Genomic DNA, 19,709 nt, shown 5'->3' with positions numbered 1-19,709 from the left:
GGCTGTGATGTTGTGATGGAGTTGTATGATGTTGTTAGACAAGATTAACATTTGGTAAAAACTGCTCTTATAGCCAGGTTTGGGAAGACCCCTTCCCAATACCTAAAAAAGGTTAGGGACCACAAGAATAGAGATGATAACTTGTGGGCCATTTGTGTGCGTGAATGCCTGAGTAACTTAGATGGGTGGATTAAGGGCTGCAAGGTGAGGTCTTATCAAGGCAGGAGGTTTATCTTCATGCTGTAAAGTATTTTGTATGCCTGTTCCCCAGAGCTGAGACAGCACCTTGCTGACTATAAGGAACTGAAGCTCAAGAGGCTAACTGTGGCTGTTGACTTATGGGCGGCCAACAGGGATACTCACAAGCATGCTGGGGCTCCTCAGTATAAAGAGGGTATGAGAAGGATCATTCCAAACATCCCCCACCAAATAGGGCCACAGACATAATACGGGTAAATATGCCCCTACACAATATTATAGGGTTAGTGAAACCTCTGGATCCAAACAAGAGGGAGGTAATCAGAAACACCCATTCCAAAAGACCTTTGGGAAATGTTTGGTTTGTGGGTCTGGTGACCACGCGAAAGGAGATCTCAGATGTAAGGGTACACCTTCAGGCTTCAGGGACCCCCTCTGTCAGTTTAGCATTCACACATGATGTGGATATACCAATAACAGGGGCTAGCTTTCACCCTCAAGATGGAAAAAACCCATTGGTGTTCAGGCTAGAGTTTCTTTAGTATCTTCAGGGCTGTGGGAACAACAGAACATATAGGTCTATAATTGCATTTCTGATAATACTAAAGAGTTTTATAAAGACAGTGTACATGTAAATGGACAGGACATCCATGTCATTAGACAAACCTGAGCCTGTATAACTATGGTAGATGAAACTTTCTTTCAACCTAAGGAAGTTGCTAATACTCCCAAGAGGCTTACCAAGTTAGCAGGAGGTCCAGTCCAAATGTGTTCTACACTGCTAGCTATCGTTAAATGTAATGACATGACTGTTAGAAACACTGTAAGTGTCCAGTCTGAAGTGCCAGGTAGGGTACTCTTGGGCAATAACTTGAAGGCCCTCTGTGTAGTTTCCAGCACCCCAAAGCCTCCTTCTAAAAAGAGCTAACCAGGAAAGCAATGTAGGCAACCTTAAGAGACCTTCCAATAGAGACAAAGGACAAACACAGAGTCTCCAAGGGAAAGAACGTCCCAAGCTCAAAACTTCCACAAGGAAATAGATTCCTGTAGAAAACCACTGTGACCCCACTGTGACCCCACCACCAGCTGAGAGTGAGTTGGTCACAGAAGAATCCCTAGAAGAACCATATTCTGATGAGTCAGAAGTGGAGGAGATTCAACCTTGTCTGGAAGATCTGGATCCAAGAGACCATCCTGAGCTGCAGACTTTGCTTGCAGAAGGTGGACCCTCAAGGACAGAGAGGGGATCCCTCTCTAGAATGTCTGTACCAACAGGCATCATCCCAGAGTGAAGGGCAAGACCCTGGAAAGCATAGGCTGTACTCAGAGAATGGACTCCGCTAAAGTGTGCCTATGGAGTCTATTACAGGGGACCTTGGAGACTGGTGGTACCCCCGAGACTGCTGGTACCCCAAGAATTAAGATCCAAATTCCTACAGTTGGCACATGAAGTCCCCCTGGCAGGTCATAAGGTTTTAAGAGGACCAAGGAGAGGATATCATTGAACTTTTACTGGCTCAAGATGGGTGCAGAAATTGAGAAACATTGTAGGAGTTTCCACACTTGCGATTTATCTGGTTAAATCTAAGAATGTGGCACGTTTAGCGCTTCTCCCAGTTTTGGGAGTTTCTTTTGAGAGGGTGGGGATTAACATTGCGGGTCCCCCAGTCCCTCCAACTACTACAGGCAACCGATTTATATTGGTTGGAGTGGACCATGCCACTAGGAAATCTGAAGCTATTGTAGGAAAGCCTCTATATGCTCAAACCAAATCAAATAAAAACCCCTGGGGCCAAACACCCAATACACCTCTTGCAAGGATAACAAAGTGTATTTCCATATAAAAGTAAAAAACGCACCAACAGAGAACTCTGCTGCCGTGGGAAATTCCGGCAAAAACTGCAGGAGCAACTCATTATAAAGGTGCGCAGCGTCATCAGTGACATTATTACATACAGTAGAAACCTGCACGGCTGGTGGGTGCAACCCTAAACATAGGTTACTTACTCCATAGGGGATGCCAGGCCATTGGTCCCAGCCCTGTCCATCCATCCTCTTCCACGTGGGTGATGCTGCAGGTGTCATCTGTCAGAAGGCAGCCAAGTGGCACTCATTTTACAAACTGACCAACACTTCTCTATCTATGTAACAATGCACCTGGTACATGCAGACAGGGGCCCAGGGGGAAAGACAAGGTCATAATACCTCACTCACTTCACTCGCTCTCAGACAAGCCATCATCTCTCCAAGGTCCTCCACCCTCATTCTGGGCTATAATTTCATCTCTCCCTGCAACTCGCCACACAAATTAGAGTCAATTCAGGAATGCTCTGCTTTCTGATCTTTTTGATTTTGATCAGTGGTCTGGGGTTGGCTAGTACATTGGAAATCAGGGGTCCTAAAGTCAGGGCATTTGGTTGCAATAACTTAGGGTTGGAGGCCTGTGCCCTCTTTCTCATGGGATTGTATCATACAAAGATGCTCAGCCTTCCTCCCATGGTCTTGCAGGGTGCGAAGGTTGGCAACATTTTAGAACAATGAAGGGTTTATGGATCTGTGTAGCTCTGGCCTTCTCATCAGTGCCCGGGATACAACCCATTCCTGTCTAGACCTGGGATGCTGGCTGCCACACAACATTTAAGCTTTGTGTTTGAACATGCCTGCTAATATCTAAGATGACTGCTATCCTACAAAACATGCAATAATACAATCATTTAGAAGCCTTTAAGGACACCCACCTCCCCCCTGGACTCTTGCATTAGTTGTGACAGCCTGTGCCTTATTCTAAAGTGCTTGGGGTGCGGGAAGATCATGTGCCCTTCCGAACACTATTCCAATGAGAACTGTTACTGCTCAGGCAGTGGATAAGGGCCTATGTGGTATTTCTACAAGAGTAGGATTTCCTAAATTGGATGTGTCTGACAGGGGAACAAATATGATGTCCTACTACATGCAAGACATGTGGAAAACCTGTGGGGTCACCTACACATTCTCAAATGCCTTCCACCTTCAAACAAATGGGTTGGTAGAGAGGTTTAATAGAACAATAAAGAGCATGATTGGAGCTTTGGAAGTACTACTTCTGCCATGCCTTCTCTATCCCTATAGAGAAGTTCCTCAAGCTGGTGTGGGATTTAGTCCCTTTGAGTTCCTTTATGGTCATCCTGTCAGAGGCACCTTGGTTCTGATTAAGGGGAGTCTGGAGTGTCCTCCCTCCCCCAATCCAGTATGGATTACTGACTATGTGCTAGGCCTCAAACAGAAGTTGGCACAGATGATGACAGAGGCTTCTGAAATTGTTAAAGCTGGTCAAGCTCTCGTCAAGCATTGGCATGACCAGAAGGTTAACATGGTGGCGTTTACTCCAGACCAGCATGTTCTCATCATGGTTCCAGTAAGACAGAGGGTCTTTCAGGACAGGTGGACAGGACCCTTCAAAGTTGCGGGAAAACTTGGAGAGGTAGGCCCCTATGGTCTTTCATACCAACCGTCTGAAGTATTATGTTTCCAGACCAGACATAGGAGCTTTGCTCTTAGCTTCTGATCAAGAAGAAGAGGAGAGTGAACCTCTCCCAGATCTTCTAACAGGATACCCTTCAGATGGATAAGTAGAAGGGGTAAAACTCTCTACTAATCTGACCATGCAGCAAAAGCAGGAGTGCAAGATGTGTTAACTCACGTTGCCCTCTGTTCTCACTTAAACCAGGCTTAACCGCTTGGGGCCAACATGGCGTTGTCACTAGTGATAGTTTATCTGTTAAAAGCAGGAGCTACAGGTTGTCAGATAATGTACGAAATCACATAAAGGAAGAGGTCAACAAGATGCTTGACCTTGGAGTGATTGAACAGTGCACACATCCATGGGTTAGCCCAGTGGTGTTAGTACCAAAGGCAGGAACTAAGGAACTTAGATTCTGTGTGGACTTTAAGGCTTTAAATGCAGTTACAAACACTGCTACCCATCCCTTGCCAAGGACCGATGAACTGGTGGATAAGATGGGCTCAGCCTATTTCCTCAGTACTATTGACCTGACAAGTGGTTATTGGCAGATTGCCATGACTGATCAGTTCAAGGAGAAGACAGCATTCCCAACCCCAGAAGGCTTAACCATTTAAGGTAAGGCCCTTTGGCTTAAAGAATGCACCTGCCACATACCAGAGAATGGTTAACCATGTTCTGAATGGGTTAGAGAACTTCTACATGGCAGACTTGGATGACACTGCAGTGTTCAGCCCTACCTTGGAAAAACATCTTGATTACCTGGTACATGTGTTGAAGGCCCTTCAACATGCCAACATGCCAATCTGAACATCAAAGCAAGTAAATGCCAAGTTGGTGAGAGTAAAGTGGTCTACCGTGGCCAACCTCTACACACTTTAGTGCTGTAGATCTGTGATTGGCTTTCTTTTCTATCACATGCATCCGGACCGTTTGTTTATATTCACATTTTCTTATTGTGTAATTATCTATACACTAACACAGGGATTTGATTATTTCTGGTAGGCTACTTCAGACAATGTACATTGGGGTACTGGCTAGGCAGAGTTAATCAAGACATTGCAACACTAAATAAAGGCAAACACACCAGATCCATTTCAATGGAAATAAAAATCACAAAGCACATCTGACTCTATTAATAAAGCACTAGCAAAGTGCCTGCATTGGGTCTCACTGATTACGAAAAGACATTCACCCTGTATTTCTTTGACAGGAAGGAGTTTGCACGGGCAGTCATAACACAATCTGCAGGACTTGAATTATTGGACTGAAAGTTTCGACTTGCCATTTTTTATTTTCACTGATCTTGGAGCATCGTGACAGATGGAACGGGTTTAGTGCTGTCCAGCAGGAATCGGAGCCAAGTTCATTTAGCCCATGCATTTGCTCAGACTGGTAAGGTCATAGAGAATGGAATGCTCATAAAAGAGCAGAGGTCGTCATGGTGGGAGTTGTGCCCATGCCTTTCTGCAGGAATCACAGAATAGGAAGCTGTCATATGAAGTAGACATTGAGGAAATGCTAAGGACTAATGAAAGGATTAATTCTATTGGTGGGAGGGGTGATGTGTTGGCTGCAAAGCCTAGTGGATGGGCACAAGAATGTTCTTTAGTTTCAAATCAGTCAGGTGACTAGTGACAAATGAAGTTGAGAGGTCTGGAGGGTGGGTTAAATTAGGGTGGTTGGTTCATCACAGATCTAGGATGCTGTTTCCTTCTCTTGCAAGTCAGCTAATGCAACTGCCTCTGTTTGCTATTATCTGAAACTGATGTGTGAGCCTTGTTTCTCAAACAGCTTATTTTGAGGGACGCCTAAAAGACTACTTCAATATCTTATTTGTGAGTGGTGGGATTTGTTAGCCATTTATATAATTTAAGCAGGCTGGGGCATAGATCGTCATAGAAATGCAAGCAGAACATTAGGTTGTAGACCCTTATGCTCAAATGCTCTGGATCCCAAACCCACATTTCCAAGTAATCTATTGACTAGACACTCTACACAACTGCATGGAATCTGACATCCTCAACGATGGTAAAAATGCAATATGTATGCATGAGCCAGATAACATTTGAGGAGGCTTGAAATTGCTTGTAGAACATTCTAGACAAATACATAGATACATTAACATCATAAATTACATGTAACCAATTGACTTTTAACAGTGCATGATCTATAATCTGATATGGGATAACAAATAAATAACGATTGGCTAGAGACTGATTGAAGTACATTATAGCAGTATATATATATTCTTTTCTTATTGATAATTTCCTTTGTCAGTTTCTAACCACTGGTGGTGGTACATCTTGCAATGTGACGTAACGTTCCTGCCCTGTGGATACTGCTACTAATATTATAAATGTGCATTTCACGGTGCATACGTTATTGCACGAAGCAACTGTCTATTGCTTAGAAGTAGAATAATGTACTGCATAGAATGTATGGAAGGGAAAACATTACAGGCATTTCCAGTATTAAATTATAAGAATTCATGGTTAAACATTATGTAAGTGGGCGTAGTGATTTGATAGACCCATACCTTTTAAAAGAGCTCATTGTTAGTAATTTGTTCATCACAGCTCCTTCAACTTCTCCAAAAAAGCTGCCAGTCTGTCAATGAAAAACGTGAATAATTAAAAGAAAGGGATTGTACCAACATAAAACACAATAGTAAATAGGATGCTAAGTGGCGTGCACCACCGTGTGACATTACAAGATTTGACAGGTTCAAATAAGGAATTCGAGTGCCACTGTGCTATGCAAATTGAAGTTGACTATACAGTCATTTTACATTATGGGGATTTCAAAGTAAATCGCAGAGCAGATGTGAGGGCTAACGCAATTGATTGATGCCCATGCATATTACATCTAATGCTGAAACCGAGAAAAACAAAGTGTGCTTGCATTAATCACAAATAGCACGCATACGCCAATCTTTAAATACTGAATCTGCCTGTGAAAGATAGTACTAATCTACATACAGCAAGACATATGGCCCAGTTCTGATTGTGACTAACACCTGTGACTGTAAACTGACTACAGATGCAATTAAAAAAGATGTGTTGTGCTGAGCCACTGGGTCTGGGACAATACATTGTCCGGAGATCATTTTATTAAGAAAAGTGTAATTTGCCAGTGGTGAGCCGTTACGTTTGCACCGCGGGATGCAGGGCAAAACGCTGTTTACACTTTTAAACCGGTCACCACATACTCGCATGTGGAGGGGGGTTTAATTTCAATTGGGAAAACTGCTTACCATGGGTGCATGTTAAGCAGTGTTCCCAATTGAAATTAAACCCTGCCGGACATGCAAGCCCGACATGCGATCATGGCAGGCAGCGTGTACAGTGGATCCCTATCCCTATGGCCTGGAAAACGCAGAGCAAAATAGGTTTGAATCCTGGCCCTGCACTTAGATACTAGTCTCTAGTTTTAAGCATGATATAAAAGTTGAATTAATGAATTAATTAATTAATTTTGCGGTCACCTGCTTTATGCTGGTGCATAAAGATGGTGGACACCATAGGGATCTCCAGTATCTGTGCAACCATGAAGATGCATGCTGATACAAATGCTGGAGTATTTGTGTTGGAGAGGAAGTGCGGCAGCGGAAATGCGAGCTGTGTTCCACCCCCCTCCTCTCGGCGATACATATGATTGAAAATGTGCTGTGGCATGAATGGAAGGAGTTAAATCCTTACTCAAGGCTTTTCCACCTTGCATGTACGTTACAGCTGATTGAAACATGAGCTTCACCAGGTCTTCTCCTTTTTATTCCCACGTACAGTAAGTAGCCATCAATGTATTCTTCCAAACTCGTACTTCCAATGGTGGCAGATATGATATGATATGATTTAAAATGCGCTTAGTACTCAGAGCACGGACCCGGGGATCGAACCTGTGTTGCTCCATGTTGTCTTGCTTCCAAGACGAGCAAGTTGCCCCTGAGCTCTCCTCCCGGGACAATATAGGATGAGAGGCCCCTCATAATAATCCCAGACAGCCTGCAAGTTATGCTCCATTGTCGCTGCCAGCTGTTCCAGGGCTTTACAAACTAACACTTCCATTCTTTTCAAATAGCACGTATTTCTAAGAAAAGATCGTATGTATTTACTGCCTACTTGAAAAAAATGCATATCAGTGCAGAGACCTCAACTCATAGTACTGCGCTACTGTTAAAAGATGTCAAATCTGATGCCAGCCTGAAATGTTGGCTACCGACACGCTATACAGCACTTCACTTCTCTCGAGCTAGGTCCACGCTTTAAACAATACAATTTAAAAACAATTAAAAACAAAGATAGCAGCGTACATTTCCCTCCTCCGCCTGTTCAGGGTTAACCCAAGAAGTGCATTTCATTCGCAGAGAGCTGAATGGGCAGCAGAATATTATGATCATGCCCTAATATCACGGATCCAAAGGTTGCTGGTCTTATGAAACTTTAAACGTTTTTGTGCATGTTCAGAGAAAGAAAGAAAGAAAGAAAGAAAGAAAGAAAGAAAGAAAGAAAGAAAGAAAGAAAGAAAGAAAGAAAGAAAGAAAGAAAGAAAACAATGGGAGCTGTGAAATCACAAACCTTTCCACAAACTCACCCATTGAACAATTCACAATTCACTCACATCTAATAATTCAATATACATATAAATGCACTGATTAAAATCACTTGGTAAAAATAGTGATGTCCATTGTATATGTACAGCATTCAAAAAGACATATTGGTCATAGAGGCTTGCTCAGCATATGCACAGCCAGTGATGCATATGCTTGCTCAGTTGGTCTGGCTATGGACGCAATGGTTACTTCTTCTTACAAAGTAACATATTTGTATAACATGATGCTATATACCCCTCAACTTTAATTCATGATATTACGCATTTTTGTAAAGTATAAGTCTCATAAATATTGAAATATAATTCAATTCATGTTGAACGTGCCTGTTGTTGTGTGACAATATAGGTCCCACTGTGTTTACAGCAGGCGGATCCGGTGAGGTGTAGTAGCCTTAAGGGAAGCCAGAGGGCTAAAGCAATAGGTGCTTTGGGGTGAGAGTGATCATAGCAAAAGGACAGGGTAGTAGTCTGTGTTTAGTGTGGTAGGCCTTGTGGGAAACCTGAAAGGACGTTGGTGTGGTGTAATGTTGAAAGATTGTAGAATTGGGGAGTTAGTGAGGGAGTAGTAAAGTGGGAAGAAGGAATTGGATTATTGCTCAGGAGCTTCTTTTGGAGTGAAAGAAGGGTACTGTCTTTGTTTCCGGGATTTTTGTCTGATTTTGAGTGTTTTAGGAGAGGATATTCGCATACGGATGAGCATAACCTGTCACCATGTTACGGCATGATTATTTGTGGATCCTTGAGCCCTGTCCCAGAAATGAGGAATCTGAAATGTCCTATTATGTTAGTACTGGTTTGTTGATGTTTATCCAAAATGGTTAGTTGAAGATACATGTTTTAAGTTGTTTTTTGAACATCAGGTAATTTACTCCAATGCAAGAATAATTAGATAGGGCGCTCCATATTTTTGTCACAATTATGGAGAATGAAGATCCTCCTTGTCTTTAACTCTTGTAGACAGGAACTAGGACTAGAGCAGCATTACTTGTCCTTGATGTTCTGGAATGCGTGTAATGCTGTGAAGGAAGATGTGCTCTCTCCCTGATAAGAGTGATGGGTGATGCAGAGGGTTTTTATTTCTTGAGGGGGAACCAGCAAAACATGCAGAGGCTAGGGGAGGCGTGTTCACACCTTTACATCCTGAAGAGTAAAGTGACCACCTCATTTTGCACTTTGTAGTTTTTCCATTGGATATTGCAGGAGTCTCAGATATACGCAGTGTGCATAGTCCACTCATGTTAGGTCTAGTTATATCATGGCCATAGCTTTCTAGGTAAATGATAGGGAATCTCTGAGGAGCCATAGAGTGAAAATATGTGGTAAAAAGCTTCTGATAATGGCTCTCACTTGCTGTTCAAGAGTGAGGCCACTGTCTAGTGTGGATCCAAGATTGCTTACCATAAAGTATATATGGGTAGGGATCCAAATCAATGGGCTCAGCGATTGATGTGGGGTTAGAAGGAAGTGCACCAAAAGGCATGCATGAGTTCTATGTTGGTAGAGTTGGCTTTAGTGTTTTTGTTGTCATCCGTGTTTCCATGTGAGCAAGGTATACATTTAGGTCTGATGAGTTTTTGAAAGGTTGTTCTTCAGGTTGTAGATTACTTGTGTCTTGTCTGTACAGGGAAGACTGGACAAACAGTGGAGAACCAGTAGGGGTGTCCTGTAAATGATGAAAATTTAAGGTGAAAGTGTGGGTCTTTGAGGTACTCCATTAGTTAAACAGTGCAGCTGATATCTGTATGGAGCCATAATGGAGGATTAGATATGCCTGTGAGGAAATAGATGATCCAGTGGAGGGCTGCTTCTAATAGTAAAATGACCCCCTGTTTATTTAGGAGAATCTCATGGCTAATGGTATCACAAGCTGCCAAGATGTCCAGAATAATTAAATCCAGTGTCAACTACAAATTCGTTTCTCTAGTACTTTCCCAATGATGCAGAGTGTATGAGATTGGGCGGTAACTTGCAGGGACCCTTGGGTCCACTGCATGTTTTGTGAGGATGGCCTCATTGAAGCTGACTTGAAATGTAGATGGACAATCCTTTTAGTGAGTGATTCAATAAGGATGGTTTTATATACATTGTGGGCCATTGACCATCGAGAATTCCCGCCGGGTTAGAAGGTGACTAGCAAGGGGATGGATGGTCCTGTAGGTGATGTCTTCTTGATAGGCTAGGGAGGTTCTAGTCCTTTATTATCAAGGAGTTGTAGGATTAGTAGGATATTTTTTTTGAAGTCTGCTGTTTCTTCTGAAGTGTAGCACAGCCTGATCACAAAGTTCTTGATTCAGAATTGGCGGTGTGTTGCAGGCTGCTTGCTGGGTCTTTAAATTCATGAATTATCTTCAACATTTCAACATTTACTTTCAGTTATTTTGTGCTTATTCTGTGCTTTAGAAGTAGTACATTTTATTGTCTTTGATGATTTGTACCCTATGGAAACATATCTGAAGATGGTTGGCAACTTTATCTGATTGTGTTTCCTCCAAATATGTTCCAGTTCATGATTCTTTTTCTTCATGTTGTATAGTTTCCAATTTCACCATTTAGACATTGGGCCTTATTATAAATGTGGCGGTTTGTAAACCACAGTGCTGTTAATCTTACCGGCACTGTTTTTTTCTGGACCGGCACACTACAATCCAGCTGGGTGGGTGCCCTCCTGCCCGGCAGGTCAGACCTGCTGGGCGGGATGGCACCCATCAGCAGAATTTTCACGGGGGCACCGTTTTCAACAGTGCCACTGCTCCTTTGTACCTATTCCCATAGAGTCCTATAGGACTCTATGTGAATGCAGACTAATGTGATTGCCGGTTCCTGACTTCCTGGCCGCCGGACTTGGAACAGCCCGGTGGCACCGGGAAGTCAGGCGCTGTGCTACTGGTGGGTTGCCACCGGAAACGTAATGAGTCCCATTGTCTCCTCCTTTGAGTTTAAGAAAAATGGAATCTTTTTTTGTGATGCCATAAAAGGCAGAGATAATTCAGTGATCAAGGTTGTAGAGTTGCTCATTCAGTGTATTTGTTGGTGGGTCCAGTGTATGTGCACTTTGTTTTCTTCAAGTGATTCTAATATTGTGTGACTCAGACTTCTTGAAATGGTTCAATCAATGTCTTGGGTTGTATGACTGGTTCTGGATGTGGCATCGCCTCTCTGAATATTGTGAATGGAATGGATAAGTCGTCGCCCCAAGGAAGGTGGGGTGAAGAGCACATTGTGATTATGTAGCATGTAACGGTAACACATTCATCCATTTTCATTTAGATGTGCTTCAGTGATAGGACCTGAAAGTGAAGTTGTGATGGGTGTACCTTCTTTCTCGAGCCAGATGTTGAAGTCGCTGAGTATTTTCTGATATTGATGGTCCATGAGTAGGATGGCAGCCACATCTGTGAATTTGTTGACAAAGCTTGCCCTGTACGAAGATACTCTCTACATGAGAAGGAATCTTAGTTGACAATTGATGTCAGCTATCATCTTCCCACAATGACTTCTGTTTGCAGCTCGCCATCAATACCTGAGTTGAAGGCCCAGATACGAAAGAGTGTAAGTGTGGTACCTTCTTTTGTAACTTTCAAGTTTATGGAGACACAATGTTTTGAGGTTCAATCTTCCAATTAAGTCACATTCACCCTAACCATGGTGCCAGGGCAGGACCTCCACCACCTTATTATCATGTCGTGAATGATCAGTAAATACAGGGTTGTTAGATGTGTGTTTGTCTTTTCATTTCACTCTATGCAAGAATGCAGAATATGGGTGTTGCATCTGGGGCCTCAAACGTGCTCTATAGCCCTGCTTGCTGCTTGGGCCCAAATTAATCAACGTGCCCAATCCACTCCGCTCGAATCTGAGTTTGACAATGTCAACTGCAAAGAACTGCAAAAAGGTACCCTTGACTATTAACTGCCCCTTGGTCCGGTTGTGGGCACTAGAGAATGGTTAGGTCACTAATTCCCTTTTTGCATCCAAGAAACAAATTCCATTGAATTTGTTGTCTTACACCCCTGATGCATTACTCAGTGTGCTACATTGTGCTATCTTTGCATATTCTCTGCTCTTTCCTCAAGGGTGGGTTTTGTGTTGTGTTTTTCTACTTAGTTATTTGGCAGATGGTGTGTTGTATTAAAGTATATCTGTTTGTATAGAACTTTGATTCCCTTTATTTGGGACTGTTATGCTTTGCTGTTGGGGCCTTCCCTCAGCCAATGGGCCTCATTACGACCCAGGCGGTAAGTTACCGCCTGGGCCGTGACTTTACCACCATGGCGTAAACTATGTTTACGCCATGGTGGTTGGCGGACTTACCGCCCCATTCCGAGGTTGGCGGGGGCGGTAAGTCCCCAATCCCCATTTACCCTTCCCCATTCCCATTTTTGCCCCATAGGGCATAATGGGAGTGGGGAAGGCGTTAATTACGCCACCGTAAATTACGGTGGCGTAATTAACTCCATGGTCCCTTAGCGCCATGGATTTTAACACCTGCTAAAAGCAGGTGTTAAAAGCGCCATGGCGCTAAGGGACCTCGTAATTGGCGGTAAGGGGTCGGCGCAGCTAACGCTGGCGTAAACCCCTTACCGCCAGGGTCGTAATGAGGCCCAATGTCACCAAACAAGGCAAAGGATATATGCCTCTTTACTGTTACCTTTATGATTTTGTTGGCTCTTAGTTTGTAGCATTGTGAAAGCTGATTGATATGATATGATATGATATGACCTTTAAAACGCGCCTATACACAAGTGTTTCAAGGCACAATGAGGCAAGGGAGGGGAAACAGAGAAAAGACAGAGACAATGATCCTACCAGTCCAGGTGACATTGAGATCACGCAAGTGCAGGGGAGGGGCAAAGGGGTAAAGTGCAGGGGGGAAAGGGGAGGGGGCAATGCCGTACATAAGATAACAGTAAGTAAATAAAGACAATAAACAAAAGTGTGGCCAGCTGTTGGCTAGTGCAAGGGTAAGTGCAAACATCAGGTGTCAAGTGCTGGAAGGGGCTGTAGGGATACAGAAACAGTCCCCGAGTGCAAGGGTTGGCAGGGGGGCAGTGCAGGTGTGCAACTGGCGGGGAGGGGACCTGGTCCTGTGATCAGAGGGTAGCCAGGTAACCAGTGCAATTTCAGATTCAGCCAGGAGATCAGCAGAGGAGAGGAGGAGAGAAAGCCAAATTAAAGAGGAAGGTCTTGAGGTGCTTCCGGAACCAGAGATGGTTCTCCTCAAGAGAAAGGCAGGGAGGCTGTTCCAGATGGAGGCCCCAGCAGAAGAGAGAGATCTACCACCAACTCGCTGCTTTGAGAAGCGACTAACCCTAAGGCAGTTGGAGGCGGATAAGCGAAGAGCTTGAGAAGGAAGATATTTAGGAAGAGAGAGTTCAAGGTACTTAGGTCCCAGGCCCCAGAAGGCCTGGGCATTTTAGCCACTACTCATCCTCATACTTCTGCATGGCAGAATCCAATTAATCAGATTGGTGGCAGCGGTTGGGATTTGAGACAGACTGCACCTAAGTTTGGTCAACCAAAATGAAAGTGTGCAAATAACGTTAGATTCACTATCATGTACTACGATGTGGCTCTCCATGAACTTATTGCAGGGCCTGGGAACAGGGTATCTGCACAAGTTCTGTGAGAGGTTGAGTCTCCCACATGGCAGTATGGTTAGAAAGGTTGAATTGCTGAGAAATTGCAGATAATTACTAGGTGATGGGGGAATTTCATTTGATTTGGAAACTCACAAAACTTCAAGCGGGGAAGGAAGTATCTCAGGTGGTGGCACCAAAGACAGTCTAGGCTCATATCCCCAAGGACATAGTACAGCCTTGTGATGTGGGGAGTAAACCTTTTATGGCATTTACACATCAGCCCTTAGACTCTTTGTGTGGATGGTCACAGGTAACAAAGTTGACATAACTCAGGACATATATAATTGAGACACGTGGGAGATTATCCTTAAAATTGTGAGATAGAGTTACCCCAGTTCTCAATTGACATGAGTGACACAAAGCCTGTGGCGCCAAAAAAGGCTTCAGACAGGTATGTGAACACTGAAGTACAATGAAAGGCTAAGGCACATGCACCCAAATCAATGGCAACTGATAATGGTAAATGCATGAAGGGAACGTCAGTGGTTATGACCCTTCTTCCAAGAAATATCCAAATATTCAAAACACAGATCTGTAGTAGGCCATTTACCACCAGAAAGCAGATTGTGGGCACCTTTTGTACTGAGTTTTGACACATAGGAAAATAAATCCTGCCTGCAGGGCAAAACCCAAACATATATATGAATCTTTAAACCTTGGAGTGTGCTTGGGTCTGAAAGGCACTTGGGAGGCATTGGAATATCATTTGGAAGTGCATGCAAACTGTTCTTATAAATGTTCTTATACATATAAAACTGCACTGAAAGAGAAAGCTCTGCTCTGCTGTCTCGATCTGTGGGCATAGCAACCACCAGTTTACCTTTCTTTATTGCTTATCGGTTCAGTCGTGACAAATACCACTTGTGTTTTTCGGCTATAAATATGGGACACGATTTATGAATGTACACTTGCAAAGTCTGACGCCAAAATATCAATGTGGAGAGGTAAGCGCTGGTGTGATGTGATCATGTGGGACATTTAAAATAGCACGTTTTATTATTGCCACCTTGATAATGTTGCATCCTTGGACAGAAGTTCATGAAACTTTGAACTACATGGTAATGGGTGGCTCAGTAGAGTAGGTACGAAGTCTTGAAAGTTTCATTTTGTCCGGTAATTGGGCTCAACTTATAATGTGAAGCATGTTGTTGGGTCACCCCATCCAACGTTGCTTCCTGAGTTTGGAATTTCACCCTAAAAGTATTTTGAGTAATCTGCTGCTGTATTCTGCAAAATGTCCTGCAATCCCGTTGATAGGAGCAACGTTTTAAACCTCACAAAATGTACCTGTTTGAATGTGTCAGAGGATGCAATCATGTGCATAGTCCGTGCTCTAGAGTGTGAGGACCTGGCTTAAGGTCAATGAACATTGCAGCAGAATTTCACCTTTCTTTTTCTTGAAAGGTTTCTGGAAAAGAGCATATTCGAAACCTCGGGCAACCGTTCAGGAAGTACAACAGGGAGCTGGTATTTGAAATGTGTTTTCAGCACAGGACGAATGCTAGGTAGTCACCAGAATACATTATTGTATCCTGGCTTCAGCTAATCACATATCTGGATTCTGATCAGTGGGTATGCTGACTGTCTTACTGATAATTCCCTTTTTTGGCCCACTTTTCATTTGAACCTGTGGATGAATGTTTAGCAATCCAAATGAAGATCCCAAACTTGACCAGGCATCAATTTCTTGCACAGGTTTGGTGTAACTCTGTCCAGCCGTTGTTAAGACTGTGAAAGGAAGTTTCCCAACAGATGTTTGAATGTGCATGTGAAAGGCAACTTCTGTGACCCCTTATAACTTTTTTCTTCAAAAGAACTGAAAAGAACCTTCGAAAAAATTCAGCTTGAGATGGATATTTTCTTTAAAACGTTTTGTGCAGATTTATCAACAGTGCCAAAGGTAGCATCTAGCCATAAACACATCGGCTCTCATTACGACCCTGGCGTTGGACCATGGTGCTAATAGCACCATGGTCCATGCCGGTAACTTACCGACTCCGCCATGGCGGAATGGGGAATTACCGCCCCATTCCGAGGTTGTCGTGGCGGTAATTCCCCATGCCGCCATGGCCCTTCCCCATTCCCATTTTTGCCCCATAGGGCTCAATGGAAATGGGAAAGGCGCTAAGTACTTAGCACCAAGGTCCCTTTGCAGGTTGGTTTTTAACGCCTGCAAAAAGCAAAGGGACCTCGTAATTAGGCGTTAAGGGTTTAACGGCTCTGCCACCTTTTACGGCGCCGTTAACCCCTTAATGCCTGGGTTGTAATGAGGGCCATAGTCTATGGCTGACTTTGTATTGTCATTGGTAGCTCTTCGCCTCAGAATCTTTGCTGACTGATAGTCCACACTTTAAAGAGGCAAATTCCATCTCACAACAAGCCCTGTTTTAGCATAATATACACTCAATAAGTATGTCTTTCATTATCCCTATGCACAGTTACTATTATTCACTATAGATAAACCTGACAAAAAATTCAGATGCATTTATTGTGCCCAAATCCACAACATTAATGTTAAAAGAGCACTTGACATAGAATGGAATGAGTTTATACAAATCACTCTGAAGCGATTGTATTTTAATTTAGAAAGCTTGTATGTCTGATATAAATAAGACATAAATACATACCGGAAAGGCTACAGTATTCTTAGGGATGAACAACAGAAAAGCAGCAACTAAATTCCTGGACTTTTCATTGGTGGTCGTCATAGTTATCTGAACATATTACCTATTCAATGCTACAATTACTTTCTAAAGTAATGATTATCTCCCATTTGTATACACTATACACAGTGTCATGCAGGATTCCTTAAGCAGAAGCATCTAATGATGGGTGCTATTCTTGCCATGCTCTATGGTGCTAGCTAAAGTAGCCAAAGGAGTAACAATGTGTGCACTCCCCAAACGTGACCCGACAAATCTCCTGTCAACCCGTGACATTTCATGAGTGACTTTTGGATGTCGTCCAGCAAGAGCGTGGGTAGTAGAAAACATGTTTTAGCAAGGCACTCTCATGTCGAGGTCTAGCATACCACAATAGGAAAGTTGGGCATGTTAAAGGGTCCTCTGGAGGAGGGAATTAGCTTGCCCTTCTTTTTCAGGAGCAATTGTTTACCTCTGGATGAACTCAAAACTTTTCAAACAAACCTCCAGAAAAGATTCAAACGTTTGTGGGACTTGAATCACCAATAATGTGTGTAATTTGAGATGAGCCCATGCTAATTCATTCACTCAGGGGGCAAAAGCCCCTTGATTGCAGTTTGAACACACATCTCTAAAGCAAGTATTTCACTCACAGAGACGTTTGCCATATATAACTATTTATAACAAACTAATGAAGTAACTGATGTAAAAAGCCACATGAAAATCCAATTAAAGACAAAAAAGATTATATCTATGCTATTGCTACATGCATTTTATGGATTGTTTCAAGTCTTCACTACCTCCCAAGAAGTGAGAGCTAAGCATGGATAAAGGCCAGGGTGGAGAAATGTTGTCCGGAATGTCTGAACTATCCCACACCCTAGCAGCAAACACAATTATAGACGTCCTATAATTTGGTACATCATGGGCAATTCCTGTTCTGACAGATCTGCTGTGCTTGTTTAATGATGAGTTTTGTTTGACTAAAGGACTACTCCTTATTTTATGGCACATATCTCACATTGTTACCAATTTATGACATATAAAACAGACAAAATTCCATATGAGGCAACATTTATTAAAGAAGAAGCACAGGGAAAATGTTACATGACATACTTTCCTAAATGATTAGCAGTGGCATTTCATAACTTTTGTATTTGTGTATTGTTCTTCTTTGGGCTCAAGTCCCAAAATATGTGTCTGAACTCAGTAAATCGTTAGCTACACAAGACGGCAGTTTGTGCATAGTAATATTCATATTTTATGAGAAGAAATCGTCCAAAAAGAATGCACAATTTGCTGGGATAGATGAAGGTAGTACATAACCGTTGAAGGGCAAGATTGACTACCAATACAGAATGAAACTGTTTTCCTTATCACTCGTGAAGTATTATAAGCTGAAGAAAAAAAAAAAATTGCGAAGAGCTTCTCTCCACCATGTCCTGGGAATTTACCTGATTTTTTCATAAATCATATTATGTACTTAGAATGATAGTTTTATTGATTGAATTGTAAAGCAGACAAGGAATGCCAGGTTTCCCTTGCCCGGTCCATTTACGCCCAAATCACAGTCCGCAAACTTATACTCAAGCGGTGACTTTCAGGGTTGTCTTCTTCCTCTCTGATCTTGACTCTAAAGTGGGCTCATTTTTAAGAAGCGCTCATCATTTTTATATCTCCTGCTCACTAATTAGTTGAAGTAAGTGGAAGAGGGGGGTACTTGGGGAAGGGGTGAGCAGTACACTACCCCCATAAAAGGGATCTGATATGAGTAGTACGTATTTAGCAGCCCTTTATGATTTAGTTAATGCACTGAGATTTCATACCTCATATCAGATATCACTTGTTGCCGGCTATATGAGTAGCAGAATCTTAAATCCTTCACAATGTGGCTACTAGCCATCTTACATTCAATGGTATAATGTCCTATCTTACAATGGATATCTTTAACTGTGTGTGTAATCACAGGAAAGGACACAGTAATCTTAGGGAAGAAACAGCACTAAAAAGTAGCCACTCAGTTTCTGTGGTTGTCAATAGTGGTTGCCATAGTTATCTGAGAATGTTACTTATTGAGGCAATAAGCCTGAGACAGAGGGTCATTACCACCCAAGGTAATGCCCCTGTGGCCCATAGCTTTCTGAAGGCCCCTGGGGCATTGCCGTGGGTGGTAATGGCCCAACATCGAGGGGCTTATTGCCATTAGTACGCCGGCCCATTAGACCGGGGTACTAATGTTTTTTTTTCCCAGCTGCGAGATGCGTTTCGCATCAGGGGAAAAAAAAGTTTTAAAAAGTTACAAAGAAAATGGCCACTGTGGACAGAAAACATAGTTTGTTTTCTGTTTCTGGGGCGGCCATAGAAAACAAAGAAAATGGCCGCCATGGAAGGGGAGAAGGGAGTATGCATAGTCCCTTCTCCCTTTCTATGGCAGCAATTCACTTACATTGAAAAAAGAAATAACATAAAAAATGGTCACCTTGGAAAAGGGAGAAGGGACTACGTGTGGTCCCTTCTCCCTTTCCATGGTTGCCTGAAAAAAAAGAGTGTACCCGGCGCACGATGCACGCAAGTGCGTCCACGGGATTACACTGTGGTATGGCTCGGAAATGAGCCAATCCACATGAAGTGTATCCTGTGGATTCGCTGCGCGGGTACGAATTAATGTTACAACTGCTTTATAATGTAGTGATTATCTCCAATTATTATGCAGAGTGTCATGTCAGATTACATAATCTACTAAGCAGCTAATAATTATGGGTGGTATTCTTGAGCGATATATTGGAGAGTAATGCACATTTCTTTTGTAAATATTGAAGTATCGTGTACAATATAAAGGGCCTTAGACCTTTTACCTTCCCGGGAGCCAAGCTCCCTGAAAGTTTCTGCATGTGTGTGTTTTATTTTCTCTTTCTGTGTGGGAGTAGTTGAATTTAAATGTGTAAATAGAGGGACACGGGCTTCCCTTGTTCCCCAGGCTTTGTCTATTTCATGCCGATCTGCCAACTTGAATTCAGCTCACTGTAGGTTCATGTGCGGAAGCTACGAAACCATGTGCTTGGCTCAGGCAGTAATGCAACAAATACCTAAATGAAAGACCCATTGTAAGTTTGATAAGCA

At 42.8% G+C, this 19,709-nt stretch overlaps 1 protein-coding gene across 4 annotated transcripts in view; it reads right to left on the bottom strand.

Moving 5' to 3' along the window:
• Window positions 1-19,709, bottom strand: part of CACNA2D3 (calcium voltage-gated channel auxiliary subunit alpha2delta 3) — a 3,251,448-nt gene that overhangs the window by 348,174 nt on the left and 2,883,565 nt on the right. For all 4 annotated transcript variants that reach the window (XM_069643639.1, XM_069643642.1, XM_069643640.1 and 1 more), the window contains one exon: window positions 6,237-6,307. In XM_069643639.1, the coding sequence (XP_069499740.1) occupies window positions 6,237-6,307 (71 nt within the window). The remainder of the gene's footprint in view (window positions 1-6,236; window positions 6,308-19,709) is intronic.

The sequence above is a fragment of the Ambystoma mexicanum genome, chromosome 2p (genome assembly GCF_040938575.1).
Source record: "Ambystoma mexicanum isolate Mex_15411 chromosome 2p, UKY_AmexF1_1, whole genome shotgun sequence".
NCBI classification, from domain to species: Eukaryota; Metazoa; Chordata; class Amphibia; order Caudata; family Ambystomatidae; genus Ambystoma; species Ambystoma mexicanum.
The sequence above is the reverse complement of the archived record's forward strand: the minus strand, read 5'-3'. Positions and strand labels throughout refer to the sequence as shown.